Source organism: Rhinoraja longicauda, chromosome 14, assembly GCF_053455715.1.
Source record: "Rhinoraja longicauda isolate Sanriku21f chromosome 14, sRhiLon1.1, whole genome shotgun sequence".
NCBI lineage: Eukaryota > Metazoa > Chordata > Chondrichthyes > Rajiformes > Arhynchobatidae > Rhinoraja > Rhinoraja longicauda.
The window spans coordinates 48,046,689-48,064,616 of record NC_135966.1 but is presented as its reverse complement, the minus strand read 5'-3'; the positions used below and the strand labels follow the sequence as shown (position 1 = coordinate 48,064,616).

At 46.1% G+C, this 17,928-nt stretch overlaps 1 protein-coding gene across 1 annotated transcript in view; it reads left to right on the top strand.

Moving 5' to 3' along the window:
• Positions 1-7,146: 7,146 nt before the first annotated feature.
• Positions 7,147-17,928, top strand: part of LOC144599956 (matrix metalloproteinase-21-like) — a 34,252-nt gene continuing 23,470 nt past the window's right edge. The window contains exons 1-2 of the mRNA XM_078411237.1: positions 7,147-7,305; positions 11,472-12,150. Of these exons, the coding sequence (XP_078267363.1) occupies positions 7,147-7,305; positions 11,472-12,150 (838 nt within the window). The remainder of the gene's footprint in view (positions 7,306-11,471; positions 12,151-17,928) is intronic.

Here is a 17,928-nt window from a genome sequence, read left to right as displayed (position 1 = left end):
TATTACATTAGATGTATTACATTAAACGGACCCTGTGAATATAATTTGTTCATGGGGCTCTTGTTTAAACTGGGAACAATTATTAAATAACACCAGGGGGAATTTTCTCAAAAGGTTACGACTTAATCAATGACAGGACTAGGTAAGTGGAACTGCTGCACATTGTCGAGCCAAGAGAGTCAAGGGTGTTGCACAAGGGTGTTGCGTAGTGGTAGAGCTACTGTGTTACAGCAACACAGACCCAGTACAAGCGGCACGGTGGCGCAGCGGTAGAGTTGTTGCCTTACAGCGAATACAGCGCCGGAGATTCAGGTTCGATCCTGACTACGGGCGACGTCTGTACGGAGTTTGCACATTCTCCCCGTGACCTGCGTGGGTTTTCTCCGAGATCTTCGGTTTCCTCCCACACTACAAAGACGTACAGGTGTGTAGGTTAATTGACTGGGTAAATGTAAAAATTGTCCCTCGTGTGTGTAGGATAGTGTTAGTGTGCGGGGATCGCTGGGCGGCGCGGACTCGGTGGGCCGAAGGGCCTGTTTCCGCGCTGTATCTCTAAAATCTAAACAAAATCTAAATCCTGACTATGGGAACTTGCCTGTACGGAGTTTGTACGTTCTCCCCGTGACCTGCGTGGGTTTTCCCCCGAGATCTTCAGATTCCTCCCACACTCCAAAGACATACCGGTTTGTAGGTTAATCGGCTTGGTGTAAATGTAAAAATTGTCCCTGGTGTGTGTAGGGTAGTGGTAATGTGCTGGCCGTCGTGGACTCGGTGGGCCGAAGGGCCTGTTTCAGCACTGTATCTCTAAACTAAACTAAACTAAAATAAGTGTGGGACTGGAACAATAACATTTTTATTTGCTGCAGCTTTACACGTTAACGCAACACAGCATTACAGGTACAATAAACAATAATACAACAGTGCATCAGTTACACTGGGTAACCAGACAATAATAGAGCAACCTACAAAGGAGCTACAGTAGTTCGGTAGTGAGGTAGCTCGTGGTTAAGGTCACACAATGAGGTTCAAGGTTGGTTGCATGGGTGATGGGCAGAAGCTCTTCTTGAGCCTGGAGGTAATAGTTGTCAGGCTCCTGTACCTTCTTCCCCATGGTAGCAACAAGATGAGTGCACGAGTGGTGTGCATCTTAATGATATTAGCTGCCTGCCCTAAACGTTATTCCCTTATCATGTATCAATACACTGTAAATGGCTCGATTGTCATCATGTATTGTCTCTCCACTGACTGGTTAGCACACAACAAAAACTTTTCACTGTACCTCAGTACACGTGACAAGAAAATTAAACTGAACTTCTTGAAGCAGCGCTACCTGTGGATCCCTTTGTGGTGGAGGGCAATACCACTGATGGACCAGGCAATGCCCACTGCTTTCTGCAGCATCTTTCATTCTCGGGCACCAAAGTTACTGAACTAGTCAGTATGCTCCCTATTGTTCACCTGTGGAAGTTCAGTGGAGCATTCAGTGACAGGCCGAATCTCCTCCTCAGGCAAGTATGAGGAACCACAAAAGTGCAGCGTAGGTTCACTAGGTTAATTTCCGGAATGGCGGGACTGTCGTGTGTTGAAAGGCTGGAGCGATTGGGCTTGTATACACTGGAATTTAGAAGGATGAGGGGGGATCTTATTGAAACATATAAGATAATTAGGGGATTGGACACATTAGAGGCAGGAAACATGTTCCCAATGTTGGGGGAGTCCAGAACAAGGGGCCACAGTTTAAGAATAAGGGGTAGGCCATTTAGAACGGAGATGAGGAAGAACTTTTTCAGTTAGAGAGTGGTGAAGGTGTGGAATTCTCTGCCTCAGAAGGCAGTGGAGGCCAGTTCGTTGGATGCTTTCAAGAGAGAGTTGGATAGAGCTCTTAAGGATAGCGGAGTGAGGGGGTATGGGGAGAAGGCAGGAACGGGGTACTGATTGAGAGTGATCAGCCATGATTGCATTGAATGGCGGTGCTGGCTCGAAGGGCTGAATGGCCTACTCCTGCACCTATTGTCTATTGTCTATTGTCTAAAAGTCTGAAGAAGGGTCTCCACCCCGAAACGAAACGAAACAAAACAAAACTTCTCTCCAGAGATGCTGCCTGTCCCGCTGAGTTGCTCCAGTATTTTGTGTCTTCTATCTTCAGGGGAAGTACGAGCATTGGCGAGCTTTCCTTGCGATCGCATCAATGTGCTGGGCCTAGGACAGATCTTCAGAGATATGAACGCCCAGCCACTGTGCTGAAATAGCCTTCTCACAGACCATAACAGTTCCACGCACATTTCATTATTTCCCCTTGTGGAACCAATGAAAACAAAGATGCCAGCTCACAATTCACCACCTTAAGTAGTTCAGGAAGTCCTTGTGTTCACCTGCTGATTGCCGATGAAAGTTACCACGGAAAGTTAGGTTTCGTAAGAATAACCATTGAACAATGTAATAATTGTTAGTACCTAGTGGGCAGCACAGTGGCGTAGGGGAACAGATGCAGCCTTACCACTCCAGAGACCCGGGTTTGACCCCGACTACGGTTGCTGTCTGTACGGAATTTGTACGTTCTCCCTGTGACCACTTGGGTTTCCTCCGGGTGCTCCGGTTTCCTCACACTTTCGAAAGACACACAGGTTTGTATGTTTACTGTCGTCATAAAATTGTAAATTATCCTAGTATGTAGGATGGTGCAAATGTATGGAGATCGCTGGTCCCACGGGCACGGTGGGCCGAAGGGCCTGTTTCCGTGCTGTATCTCGAAACTAAACTAGCAATCAAATCTCCAGCTCAGAAAATGAACAATCAAAAGTACTTGTATCTTATTATCTTAGGTGGTGTGTTGTTAAATATTTTAAAAGCTTAACTAACGTGCAGTGTTAAAGAGATAGTATTTACATTTTCTCTTCATTCTTTTATTTCTCTCGTAATTAAGTCCTTCTTCCACTCACTTTATTCTTTTTTCTTCCTCATTTGGTATTAAATTCACCAAGTGTAATTCACATCCTTTGTCTGTCTTCCCTCCAAATTCATCTGATTAGCAAATGAAACACACGGATATCCCATCACTCAGTGGGCCACAAATTGCCAATGACCCTTTCTGTCCATAATCAACTCACACTTCCAGCAGGTCACAAGGAAAAGTATGTTATAACTTTAAATTGAGGGGTGTAGATTTAATCAGGCACACGATGGTGTCCCACTGCCACTCCAGCTAAATTCTCACCTTTTGAATATTAAAGACTTTACTTTCAAAGAAGGTATTTATTCACAAAATGCTGGAGTAACTCAGCAGGTCAGGCACCATCAAAGGAGAGAAGGAATGGGTGACGTTTCGGGTCGAGACCCTTCTTCAGACTGATGTTTCCTTCGATTTGTACCAGCATCTGCAGTTATTTTCTTACTTTCAAAGAATGTTAATCTTTATTTCTATAAATTTCCTTGCAGAAGTAAAATAAAATTAGTGTAGTTAAGATAGACACTAAAATGCTGGAGTAACTCAGGTGGGACAGGCAGCATCTCTGGATAGAAGGAATGGGTGGCGTTTCGGGTCGAGATCCAGCATTTTGTGTCCATCTTCGGTGTAAACCAGCGTCTGCAGTTCTTTCCTTCACGTTTAATGCAGTGAAGATCAGCTCAGTCTTGATGGGCTGAAGGGCTTGCTCTTGTGATGAGTGGCTCCACAACACTCCACATTTAAATGAATGCATGATATTTTATTAATCACATTTGACACGTCACAATGATATTCTTTGTTTTGCACACCCAGGGTGTGCAAAGGGCCCCCACATAAAGGGCACCGACAACGTTACAAAGTATTCCATTTAGTTCCTAGTGGTCCCCCTTTGTTCTCAGCGCCCCCCCCCCCCCACGCTGGGTCCCTCTTTGCTAAATCACACGCCAAAAAAGGCAAAGCTCTATCTGATTTGCAGGCATTGCCAAACCTGTTCTGCATAAAACAGAGCAGTCCCTGAATTTATAGGGTTGGACATGCTGAGATTCATCATGTGGTTTAGAACCAAATCGTATTACTTAAATGTTGCTGTGTTTAAGGAGTGAAGGTATTGATCAGCCAAAACATTATGACCTGATGAGCCAAACCATTATGACCACCTGCATAATATGCTGCTGGTCCTCCATGTGCAGCCCCATACGCAGCAGGGTGCGATGCACTGTGTATTGTGACACATTCCTCCCGTGACCACCATTAACATTTTCTGTGACTTGTGCCACAGTAGACCTTCTGTCGGTTCGGACCAGACGGGATAGCCTTCGTTGCCCTCGCGCATCGATGAGCCTTGGACGCCCAACACCCTGTGTGTCGCCGGTTTGTGGTTTGTCTCTCCTCGGACCACTGTCGGTAGGTACTCACCACTGCTGACCGGGAGCATCCCACAAGCCTTGCCGTTTCAGAGATGCTCTGACCCAGTCGTCTGGTCATAACAATTTGGCCCTTGTCAAAGTTGCTCAGGTCTTTACTCCTGCCCATTTCTCCTGCATTCAACACATCAACTTCAAGAACTGACTGTTCACTTGCCGCCTAATATATCCCACCCCTTGACAGGTGCCATTGTAACAAGATAATCAATGTTATTCACTTTACCTGTCAGTGGTCATAATGTTTAGGCTGATCGGTGTAGTTTTATGCAGAATACATCTCTGATACAGAAGAACAGGTCGGGTCCAGCTCACTGGATTTGTCAAAGCTTGTGATTCCCATCTCACTGACTGCTTGCCCCTCTGATTTGAAATTCTTCAGAAGGACACAAAGGGTTGGAGTAACTCTGCAGACCAGGCAGTAATACTGGAAAACATAGATGGGTGACGTTTGGGGTCGAGGCCCATCTTCAGAATGATTGTAGGGGGGGAGAGGGGAGAAGAAAGCCGGAATAGGGTAGAGGCAGGACAAAGCAAGGCAGGTAATAGGTGGACATTGGCAAGGGGGGTATTAATAGGCAGATGGTTGGAACAAAGGTCAGAGATAAGAGCAGAAGGTGTGAGACAGTTTTGAGGCATTGGGGATTGTGAGCACAGTGTGCAAAGCTGGAGCACATGGTATTGGGGGTAGGGCAATGACATGGATAGAGAACTGGTTGGCAGGCAGGAAGCAAAGAGTAGGAATTCACGGGTCCTTTTCAGAATGACAGGCAGTGACTAGTGGGGTGCCGCAAGGCTCGGTGCTGAGACCCCAGTTATATATTAACGATTTAGACGAGGGAATTAAATGTGACATCTCCAGGTTTGCGGATGACACAAAGCTGGGTGGCAGTGTGTGCTGTGAAGAGGATGCTATGAGGCTGCAGGGTGACTTGGATAGGTTGGGTGAGTGGGTAGATGCATGGCAGATGCAGTATAATGTGGATAAGTGTGAAGTTATCCACTTTGGTGGCAAGGACAGGAAGGCAAATTATTATCTGAATGGTGTCAGATTAGGAAAAGAGGAGGTGCAACGAGACCTGGGTGTGCTTGTACATCAGTCACTGAAAGTAAACATGTAGGTACAGCAGGCATTGAAGAAAGCTGATGGCATGTTGGACTTCACTGCAAGAGGATTTGAGTATAGGAGCAAGGAGGTCCTACTGTAGTTGTACAGGGCCCTGGTGAAACCGCACATGGAGTATTGTGTGCAATTTTGATCTCCTAATTTGAGGAAGGACAATATTGCTATTGAGGGAGTGCAGCGTAGGTTCACCAGGTTAATTCCCGGGATGGCAGGACTGACATATGATGAAAAAATGGGTCGACTGGGCTTGTCTTCACTGGAATTTAGAAGGATGAGAGGAGATCTTATAGAAACATATATAATTCTAAAAGATGCAGGAAAAATGTTCCCCATGTTGGGGGAGTTCAGAACCAGGGGTCACAGTTTAAGAACTGAGATGAAGAAAACCTTTTTCACCCAGAGAGGTGAATCTGTGGAGGTCAATTCACTGGATGTTTTCAAGAAAGAGTTAGATTTACCGTAGCTCTTGGGCTAACGGAACCAAAGGATATGGGGAACAGGGTACTGATTTTAGATGATCAGCCATGATCATATTGAATGGCGGTGCTGGCTCGAAGGGTCGAATGGCCTGCTCCTGTACCTATTTTTCTATGCTTCTATGTTTCCTTTCCTTTCTCCAATCTGATCTTTCAGCTTCTAGCTATTCTCATCTAGTTCCCTCTGCACAACACTCCTACAACCTTCTCCCCCCACCAACCTCCAACAATGTCACCATATCAACCCACATCCCATACACTCCATCGCCCCACACCCTGCCGTTCTTTCTAAGTCCCTCACCTCAACCACAAAGCCTACTCTACAACCAACTCTAACTTTCCAATTAGATCCCACCAGCTGCCTGCACCAGGGTCATTTATAGTAAATCTTTTTGGAGATGGATAAAATCATGAGAGGAATAGATCCTGTAGATGTACAGAGTCTCTTGGCCCAAGTAGGTGAATCGAGGACCAGAGGACATACCGTAGGTTTTAGGTGAAGGGGAAAAGATTTAATAGGAATCTGAGGGGTAACTTTTTCACACAAAGGGTGGTAGGTGTGTGGAACAAGCTGCCAGAGGAGGTAGTTGAGACAGGGACTATCCCAACACTTAGGAGTGAGGTGGGACGAGTGTAGCTGGGACAGGTTGATCGGTGTGGGCAAGTTGGGCCGATGGCCCTGTTTCCACACTGCATCACGCCATTCACCTCCTGCCTTGTCCAATACTTAATAAATACCCTTTCAAACCCTTGTCCAGATGAAAGGTTCCTTTACCAGTGTAATTGTTGTCGCAGGAGGTGCAGAATTAATGATGCCAACTTGTGGTATTTGCTGCAAGTAATTGCACGTTCTACATTATTTTAAAACTATCCAATTGCAATTTGCTGGATTTCAACAGAAAGAATTAAACCAAACCAGCCCCCTGGAACTGAAGAAGTATTGAGTTTCTTCTGTGAAGGTGTATGAAGGGTGCGCTGTGAAGGTTTTTTCTTTCAGCCTGCGAGTTTTAATCATCGCTGTCTGTCTGCCAGTGCAAGACTGTTGGTGGGGTGTGGCCAAGCATCACCAGATGGGAGGGAAGGAGGGAGTGCAGAATCATTCTTAAAAACCCAGCCCGACACCAGGTGCCAGGAGAAGTGTCCAGGAGTCAGGAGAGCGGGGTGTCGTGGGCCAGAGGGATGCGGCTGTCCACTACCCTCATACCTGTGGCTGTTTTGTTTTGCTCCACCGTGCTGGTCCCTGGCGGAGGTGAGCCGTTCTTCCAGAAAAGGGATCACTCCGACGCCGAGCACAACAACTGGCGTGCTCCCCCAATCGTCACCACACGAACAGCAGAGGTGAGAGAACAAAGACCACCCTGCTCTCAGGGCAGGCCACTCAGCCCACAACAACACAAACTCTGATCATTTGCTTTTAAAACTGCTCTTGCTGCTGAGTTTGGCATCGGTCTCTAAGACCTGTTTCATTGTCTGTGCTCTTTGCCTGACGCTCCTCGGCTCAATGGGTTGTCGGTCTGTAACCGCATCGACCCACTTCCAGTTTTGTGATATCCGCATGTCGAAGGGTCGCGTAGCATGGAAGCATGGCCCTTCGGCCCCTCTGAGTCCATGCTGACTACCAAGGACCCTCTACGTGCATGGCATTGGGGGCCAGGCCATCTGAGGCAAGGGGGTTGAAAACATACTGCAATAGGGGAACAAAATCAAAGGTTTATGCCCAATAGCTGTCCGTTTGCAATCGGTTCACAATGACTGTCAAGCTTTAGGTAGTGTAAGAAAATAACTGCAGATGCTGGTACAAATCGAAGGCATCTATTCACAAAATGTCACCCATCCCTTCTCTCCTGAGATGCTGCCTGACCTGCTGAGTTACTCCAGCATTTTGTGAAGAAATGTCGAGCTTTAGGTAATCTCTTCCCAGTTGCTAACACTTTTGAATCTTACCTTACAATTTATTTTGATCCCCTACGGACTTGGGATGCAGATTTCAGAGTTGCAGTTTAATTCAAGGGACTTTCAGGCAAACCTTGCAACCTGTGGGCTACTGGGCTCCCTCTCCTGCAGTCTTGGTCATCCATTGGTGTGATGGCCACTGGAAAACAACTGGCGCTATCACACCTGAGAGTTCCCTCGCCCCAAAGGCAGATCACTGAAACCATTTGACAAGTAACAACAAATTAAACATCGGCAGGCAATCTATCCTTCTTAGGGTGTAGGAAAATAACTGCAGATGCTGGTACAAATCGAAGGCATCACAAAATGCTGGAGTAACTCAGCAGGTCAGGCAGCTGCCTGACCTGCTGAGTTACTCCAGCATTTTGTGATACCTTCTTAGGATGTAGTCACTGTGAGAACCCTTATGCCCATGTTACATCTAATATTTGCTTGGCCTGACTTAACGAGTATAAGCCCCAACATCACAAAAATAATCGATTCCCTGTCAATTGTGACAAACACCTCAAAGAGATGATCTAATTTCTATAATTGGGGGATTGCAAGCCATTTAAGGAAACCTTTCTCATAGTTTAAACCTCTATGTATCGGTGTCAATTAGTGAATACTAGATCAAGTTGGGTCCAAACCTCTCCTGCATTGGTGCAGCACCCTCTTCCACACACCCCCCTCCCCCTCCCCTCTCCCCCCCTTCCCCTTTACTCGAGATTAACATGAATGAAAAAACACCAGCTGCAAATTTGAACTCGATGCCTCCATGTTATTTTGAAAATATGGTCCATTAAATCACCAATTGTGCCACCGTACCTCATGAGCATGAGATAGTTGGAGCTTTCATGCCTAAGATCAAAGGACTTAATGTGGAATTCTACAACTTTGGGTAACTTGCTTTTTCTTTTTGCTTGCACCAGAACTGACAATTTTTACCTGCCATCCTTCAGCTCAGCTTTTCTCTTTCTTTTCTTTGTTCCCACAGTCTGTCTCGCAGGGCATGTTCCCCACAGACTTACCGTAAGCAACAGGTAGTGTAAGAAAATAACTGCAGATGCTGGTACAAATCGAAGGTACTTATTCACAAAATGCTGGAGTAACTCAGCAGGTTAAATCAGTAACTCAGGAGTAATTCAGTCTGAAGAAGGGTCTCGACCCGAAACGTCACCCATTCCTTCTCTCCCGAGATGCTGCCTGACCTGCTGAGTTACTCCAGCATTTTGTGAATAAATACCGTAAGCAACAGACAAAGAAACAATCTGAAGATAGACACATAAAACTGGAGTAACTCAGCGGGTCGGACAGTGTCTCTGGAGAAAAAGAATAGGTGACGTTTCGGGTCGGGAACAATCTGACTTCGATAAGCCCCTGTACTGTCCCATTAGTCACCCTCAGTCAATGTATCAGAGATATCCCAATTATTCCACCCATCACCTTCTCCCAGCCTGCTCCTCCACCTAACCTAAACTAACTTGTTTCCCTCTTTCCCACTTTCAATGAAGATTATCTGCCCTGAAAAGTTATCTGTTTGACTGTTTCCATCATTTTCCGATTTAATTTAAGATTGATAGGTTCATGTGGGATCTGGATTATCATGGCTATGGAACTGAAACAGGCAAATGAGGTCAGCTCGTAGTAATTAAAGAGCAGAGTGAGCTTTTGTAACTGAAGATCTTTCTTCTCGGGCATAAAGGGGAAAGATAAGTTATTTGGAATTATATCGTAACCATTGAAAATCAGGGATCACCTCCAGTGGTTAACTATGTGGACTAACGAGTCCACATCGAGGCCACAAGACATGATTTGTAAATGAGTTGTATTAGGTTTGAGATTGATAGTACGTTTGGCCTCATTCATTCAGTAATCTCCTCCATTTCCCCTTGCAATCAAAGTTGCACAGAAATAGAAGGTAGACACTAAAAAGCTGGAGTAACTCAGCGGGACAGGCAGCAACTCTGGACAATAGACAATAGACAATAGGTGCAGGAGTAGGCCATTCGGCCCTTTGAGCCAGCACCGCCATTCAATGTGATCATGGCTGATCATTCTCAATCAGTACCCCGTTCCTGCCTTCTCCCCATACCCCCTGACTCCGCTATCCTTAACAGCTCTATCTAGCTCTCTCTTGAATATCGTAACACATAAGCTGGAGTAACGGGTGACGTTTCGGGTCGAGACCCTTCTTCAGACTGAAATTTCTTGCACAGAAATAGAATTTGGTCATATCAGGAAGGGACAGTTACTTCCTCTATTTGTCAGGAGGAGAGATGTTCTGTAGGCAAAACAACGCATGGACATTCTCCAGGACTATCTCCAGGACTACGAGCATTCTCTGCTGGCCAGGGGTAGGTTGCTTGGGATAACTGCTCAGAGAGAAACTTCATTTCACAAAATGCTGGAGTAACTCAGCAGGTCAGGCAGCATCTCAGGAGAGAAGGAATGGGTGACGTTTCGGGTCGAGACCCTTCTTCAGACTGAAGGTTCTTCAGAGAGAGACTTCATGTACATTAGAGAAGCATATAACACAAGTGAGTCCTCGTGTGCTCCATGGCATCCTCTGGACTGAGAGGGGAAGTCTTAATGCTTTTTCCCTTAAGTGACTTTCCCAGTGTGGCTTTGTAGCACAAACTAGTTAGCTAGTTGGTTTTAAATTAGTTTATTGTCACGTGTACAGTGAAAAGCCTTTTGTTGCGTGCTAACCAGTCAGCAGAAAGACAATACACGATTACAATCGAGCCATTCGCAGTAACTATGAGATGTGACATAAATCAGTGGCAGGCAGCTTGGAATTATCATGAGACAAGAAAGTTGGGAGTTACAGCGATCCTGACTTCAACTGTGAGAACAATCCAAGCATGGGCAGCACAATGGTGCAGCTGGAAGTGCTACTGCCTCATTCTAGTGCCAGAGACACAGGTTCAATCCCGGCCTCAGGAGCTGTCTGTGTGGAGCTTGTACATTCTTCCAGTGACCACGCGCGTGCTCTGCTTTCCACACACATCCCAAAGACGTATGGGTTTTTGGGATAATTGGCCTCTCCGAATAGCCCCGAGTTTGTAGAGAGTGGATGAGAAAGTGGGACAACATAGAACTAGTGTGAACAGGCGGTCGAGGGTTGGCGTGGGCTTTGTGTGTTGAAGCACCTGTTTCCACGCTGCATCTCTGAACTTATCATCTGTCATACCGATGATAGGCATAAAAAAGGTGGAGTAATTCACTGGGTCAGGCAGCATCTCCGGAGAAAAGGAATAGGTGATGTTTCGGGTCGAGACCCTTCTTCAGACCCGACCCAAAAAGTCACCTATTCCTTTTCTCCAGAGATGCAGTTCCTTCCTACACATCTGCTGCTTATAGACTCTTAATAATGGTTCGTATGGAATTATCTGCCCCCAATACTGTGTTTCATGTGAGTAAAACACATGCCAGGGATTCCAGTGTGCAGATCAACCTGCCCTGTACTATCAAGAGTAGCTTTTGTCTTGGCACTCTGTTCACCATCATTTTGTTTAAGCACAATCTACAGAGCTAAACGTCACTAAGTCGAAAAACTTTTCTTGCAGGAATATTTGAACAAGTTTGGTTGGGGCCAGCCCGTGGATTGGGAAAATCAAGTCACTGGTAAGGATGATGGTCCAAAAGAGGAGAACTCTGTTCCAGAAGAGGTGCCTCAGATTATGACTGAGGGAATTTCTGGTGAGACAGTCATGGGCAATACTCCGAAAGAGTCCACCGACAAGGCCCCTTATCTTCAGAACCTGAAGGAGTTCCAGAAAGCTAATGGGCTAAAGCCCACTGGAGTCCTTGACAACGATACCCTTGTGGTGATGAACCTGCCTCGTTGTGGTGTCCCCGATAAATTGCTGCTGGAAAACAGCTCCCTGCCCAACGCCACCTCACGCAACGAGTCCACCCTCAGGAGTTTGGAGAGCACCCGGCCTACCTCTGGGCAGGGGACCGCCAGGAGGAAGCGCTTCCTCGCCCGTCTGATGGGGCGTTCCAGACAGAAGAGGGACGGTCTGGACGCCCTGGGAGGAGCCACCACCAGCATGGGCTTCTCAAAGCGAAAGCTGAAATGGCGCCTCATGGACGAAGCCTTCACCATCCAAATGAGCATCGAGCAGCAGAGAAATATCCTGGGCCTGGCCTTCCGAATGTGGAGCGAGGTGACACCACTGGAGTTCCAGGAGGACTTGGTTTCTCTTCCTTCCGACATTGACATCAAACTGGGCTTCGGAACAGGTAAAAAGTAACTCCCACACAGGGAAATGCACGCGTGTATGTTCATAATGGTGTAGGAAGGAACTGCAGGTGCTGGTTTAAATCGAAGATAGACACAAAATGCTGGAGTAACCCAGCGGGACAGGCAGCATCTCTGGAGAGAAGGAATGGGTGACATTTCGGGTCAAGACCCTTCATCAGACTCCATTTCGGGTCGAGACCCTTCTTGTAAATGGTGTCCCTGATTAATGGTGTCCCTGGCCTGCACTGTGTGCTGTGAATCAGGGCACCATCATGGGAGCTAGAAGAAGGGTGAGGGTGCTTGGGCTACAAAATGGAGTGCCAATAAGAGCTAGCTCCACCACCTGCCCCTGCCTCCCCCCTTCCCTTGAATGAACAGCTCCTATCACCTGCCCACAGACCTTTTATATGGTCACTAAAGTGTGGATTTGTTCCTAGTAGATCAGATGCTGGTGGACTTTGGGCGTTGTTGATCTTTGGTGATCATATTATGGTACCAAAGATAGACGCAAAATGCTGGAGTAACTCAGCGGGACAGGCAGCATCTCTGGAGAGAAGGAATGGGCGACGTTTCGAGTCGGGACCCTTCTCAAACCGAAACGTCACCCATTCCTTCTTCCCAGAGACGCTGCCTGTCCCGCTGAGTTACTCCAGCATTTTGTGTCTATCTTCGGTTTAAACCAGCATCTGCAGTCCCTTGCTACATTTATGGTACCAGTTTGAATTGACAAATGGAGAAATGTTTGATTACGATAACATGAGAATCCTCACTATGTAATTTAATGCAGTCATAAAGTCCCTGCTCTACAATGAGTGAGTGCAGTAGATGGAACTCCAGCCTTGCTTCCAGAGTTTTATGCCTGGATGAGTGTACTGTTCCATTCACCTCAGCCCCATTACGCTCATTGGACTTTGTCTGAGAAACTGATGCGCTACAATGTTGACGACTATATTCCATACTCTGCATCTTCTCCTTTTGTCTATCCATTGTACTTGAGTTTGATCTGATTATATCTATGTCTGGTCTTTCTGGTCTGTTTGGATAGCTTGCAAAACAAAGCCTTTCACTGTACCTCGCTGTACGTGATAATAATAATCCTAAACCTAAGACTTCTTCAGCACCACCCATGTTTCCATTGAAACTGGAATTCAGTGATTTTTGTTCCACGCATACATTTGCTTGTCTAATGTGAAATGAAGACAAAGAGGGCTAAATGCTCTTGCCTGTAAAAAAAAAACTCCTGTCAGCTTACCAAAGAAATATTCAGTTCAGTTCAGTTTAATTCAGTTTCAGTTTCAGTTTAGTTTATTGTCACGTGTGTCGAGGTACAGTGAAAAGCTCGTTGTTGCGTGCTATCCAGTCCGCAGAAGGACAATACACTATTAAAATCGAGCCATTTACGGTGTAGAGATACATGAAAAGGGAATAGCATTTAGTGCAAGGTAAAGCCAGCAACGTCCGGTCAAGGATAGTCCGAGGGTCATCAAAGAGGTGGATAGTAGTTCAGTGCCGCTCCCTTGGAGGAAGTACGTGGCAAAAGCAGGGAACGGCGAAGAATGTACAGCACAGATCTTTGCTCCCGCTCACTGCCTCCTCCATCCTTGCTTCATCTCACCCCCACGATAAAGTGTGGATTTGTTCCTAGTAGATCAGATGCCACCACTCCTACCATTCTCCAATCTTCTTCTTCTTGCGTTTGAGGCAGCAGAAATTACGTAACGCCCTCCAGGCGCTGTAACCAGTGCAATGTGCTGTTGTTGAGGGCCGTGAGGTCTACCCCTCCACCAAGGGGACGGAGGACAGTGCAGTCGAAAATGCCGTGCTGCGCTGTTTGCTGGTCTGCTCCACACACGCCGGCTGCTGATGGACGCAACCCCCAACGATGCATGTTGGCGTTGAACCGGCCGACCCCTGTGCGGAGCCGGTTCAGGGCGACCCACTCTTTGCGGGGCGTGTCCGAGCCGGGTGGGGCTGTGGTGTTCGGTGCGGCAGTGAATTGAGGAGGTGGCGATGTCTGTACCCAGCTGGTTCTCCATGCTCCTAGTATGTTGAAACCGGAGCCACAGAGGGTCGCTGCATGACGGGAGAAAGGGTGACGAAATGACAGGCGTTGAGGTCCCAGTTGCTGTGAATCCTGGGCGAGGTGGTGATTCTCCAATCATGCACCAGCTTCCTCTGAAGTGAAATTTCACAATTTGCATCAAATTCTCTGGTTGGAGTGAGATCCATATTCCAACAACTGTTTGGCCAAAGAAAAATGGATTTGTTTGTGACTGATTTGTGCAAGTTTACCCTGGCCTTCGTCCCACCCACATCTGGAGCCATTTTCTTTGTCTTCTTTAACTAAGCTTTTCTTAATTTTGAAAATCTTTGGCTGCCAAGGCCCAGCATTAAATGGTTAAATGGGGGCATATTGATGATAAATTATGTGTTTCCAATTTCCTATTGCCTTGCTGCTGCTATCATTTCAGTGGTGATGCAGTTAAATGATTCAACCATTTAAAGCTGAGAGACAAGCCACAGCTCCTTTTACTACACTGCCACCGCAGAACAGAAACTTCAACACTTCCTACACCTTTTCTAAAAAGTGGTGTCAAAATAGTACTGACTGTGAAGTCTGTTTTGTACTGTCGCACCCTGCTTGACTGGAGACTGGTTTTGAAACTGCTTTAAACTATTTTGATGAAGGACCCTTTGCTGGTGAAAAAAAAATAACAACCCATTCATTTGGGCTCGATTCCAACCCAATTTGTCAAGGTGTAAATCTAGTGTCCAATCCAATGCCCCACCCATCACCTCTAATTTGGCACTCGATACATTCTTCTCCTCCGGCAATTTCCCAAAAAGGAATGGCCGTGTAAAGATTCTTTGGATTATAGTCAAATAAGGTAGAGCTAATAGGACTTGATGTTTCAATCCCTGTGGTCAGTCGGCACTCTTGATGTTGGCAGTGGGATTGGAGGGGTGAAAGGGAGGGTAGGTACGCCATCAGGTGGGCACACCCCTTCTTTGGCGTTTCATCGATCAGCCCACGACGTCTCCAGAGGGCTGATCGGTCATGCCTGGCGTCCCAGGTACACCCCCCTCACTTCCATTCCCTCCTGTCTTCATCTTGCAGCCCAGTTAGTGTCTAACCCACTGCCCCACCCATCACCTATCATTTGGCACACGATACATTCTCCTCCTCTGGCAATTTCCCAAAATGTAATGGTGGTGTAAAGATTCTTTTGGATTATAGTCAAATAAAGATATAAATAGCAACTGAAACAACATAATGATGCATAATAATTGTGCTCTGATAATAGTCTTGTGACTAACAATTGCCCACCAGACACCAGATATCGCAGTTTGTTACAATCTTTATATAAAAGATACCAAGTTATTTAGCTTGGATTCTCCTGACCTGCAGTCTGAAACTTGCGAGCAGATTATTGGCCTGAAATAGATCCCAGTTATTTACTCTCAGCTACAAAGACTGGATTCCCAAGGGGACTATTCACACAGTGACTTTAAAGTGACAACCTCGATTAGCAGTTAAACATGCTCCTGGAGCGACATTACAGGCAATTAACTCTGGCCTAATATTTTGTCTTTTGTGCTAGAAAGCCTCAAGATTATTCTAGCAAATGAATTTTGTCTTAAAGAATGAGCACTGCTACAAATGCCATGTCTACTATCGGAAGCGAATTTGTTAAAATATATTGTCCTCGTGCGCAAGTCACAAAGGATATCGAAATAAAACTTTCCTCTAAAAGAGAACCACTGAATAATGTCAAGTTATTTTAGATTTCCAGCCCACGAGAACTTTTACGTGTAAGTTTAAGTATTCACTTTACAACCACAGAGAGATAGGGCCCACTGAATTCATGTCAACCACCAGGGACCATTTTTACACTAATCAATAGACAATAGGCAACAGACAATAGGTGCAGGAGGAGGCCATTCAGCCCTTCGAGTCAGCACCGTCATTCAATGTGATCATGGCTGATCATTCTCAATCAGTACCCCGTTCCTGCCTTCTCCCCATACCTCCTACCCAAACGAATTTTATTGCCCACCAATTTTAGTTTAGTTTAGTTTAGAGATATTGCGCGGAAACAGGCCCTTCAGCCCAGCGAGTCCCTACCGACCGGCGATCCCCGCACACTAACACTGTCCTACACACACTGGGGACAATTTACATTTATACCAAGCCAATTAACCTACAAACCTGTACCTCCTTGGAGTGTGGGAGGAAAACAAACATCTCGGAGAAAACCCACGCAGGTCACGGGGAGAAGGTACAAACTCCACACACATAAGCACCAGTAGTCAGGATCGAGCCCGAGTCTCTGGCGCTGTAAGGCAGTAGCTCTACCGCTATGACACTGTGCCACCAAGTCCCCCTAGATGTCCAATCAACTCCCCCTAGATTCTACCACCCACCTATGCACTAGGGCAAATTTACAGATTAGAAATAACCAGCCAACTCACTCATCTTTGGGATGTAGGAGAGAACATGCAAACTCCACCAGACAGCATTCAAGGTCAGAATTATGGACGGTGAGCCAGCAGCTCGACTAGATGCGCCACTGTTAAGAGCTGTTAATGTTGCACAAGGATCGCGTTTAATTGCTAACCAAGTCTGTCTTTGAAGCTTCCCTCTCAGATATCTTCAAAGTTACCAAATGGCTTAAAATATATATGCTATTGTTCTGAATCGTACATAGGAAAGAAATAATGTGGAGGATTTATAAAGGAATCTTTCATCATCCCTGCATTACCCAAACAGTTCACAGCCGATGAATTGCTTCAGAAGTGTAGCAGCTGTGTGCTGGAGCAAATGCAGCAAATTATATGAGTCCAGAAAGCGATCACAAATGGAAATGGGATAAATGACCACGCAGTGTGACTTTAACTCTGCTGGAGGATGGATAAATAATGCAAGAACTCGAGGCTGAACCCACCATTATTCTTCATATAGTGCTGTAGGAATTATTACGTTCATCTGAGGGGAAAGATGGCGGCTGGTGTTGCCATGGTTTCTTCGGAGGTTCGGGTCCTGCGGACAGCACCGGTGTGCCCGCCTGTATTTTACTGACGGTGTGCACAGAGCTAACTCTGGATGCAAGGTGCCACCTTTCACCTGTGCCTGCAATCCTCAACTAAAGTCTGTTCTGCAGTTTAAATCACTGAAGGTGATGTGAAAAGATAAAAGGCCATAAGAAAGAAAATAGGAGCAGGGAAATATGAGAGAGAGCATACTTTTAGAATGGATTGACTCCACCTTGCAAACCTTTTGAGGCATAGAGTTCTCAAAGCATTGTACGTTACATGACTGATAGTTGCTGACAAATCTTGTAAGCCTATATTATTGAAGAATATGGGCCAGGTTAACTCCTTCAATGCCGCAGCCTCGTTTGCATGGTGATACTATTTTATTAACTACACACTCTCTGAAGTTGACCCCTTTACATGCGTTTGCGTTTTAAGCAGCTTCCTTGAAAGGCTCAAATTTGGCAAACAGACATCGGCAATGAAACGTAGATGCAAGGAACTGCAGATGGTGGTTTACTAAAAAAAAAAAGGCAGAAAGTGCTGGAGTAATTCAATGTAGGAAAATAACTGCAGATGCTGGTACAAATCGAAGGTATTTATTCATAAAATGCTGGAGTAACTCAGCGGGTCAGGCAGCATCTCAGGAGAGAAGGAATGGCCGACGTTTCGGGTCGAGACCCTTCTTCAGACTGATGTCAGGGGGGCAGGACAAAGGAAGGATATAGGTGGAGACAGGAAGA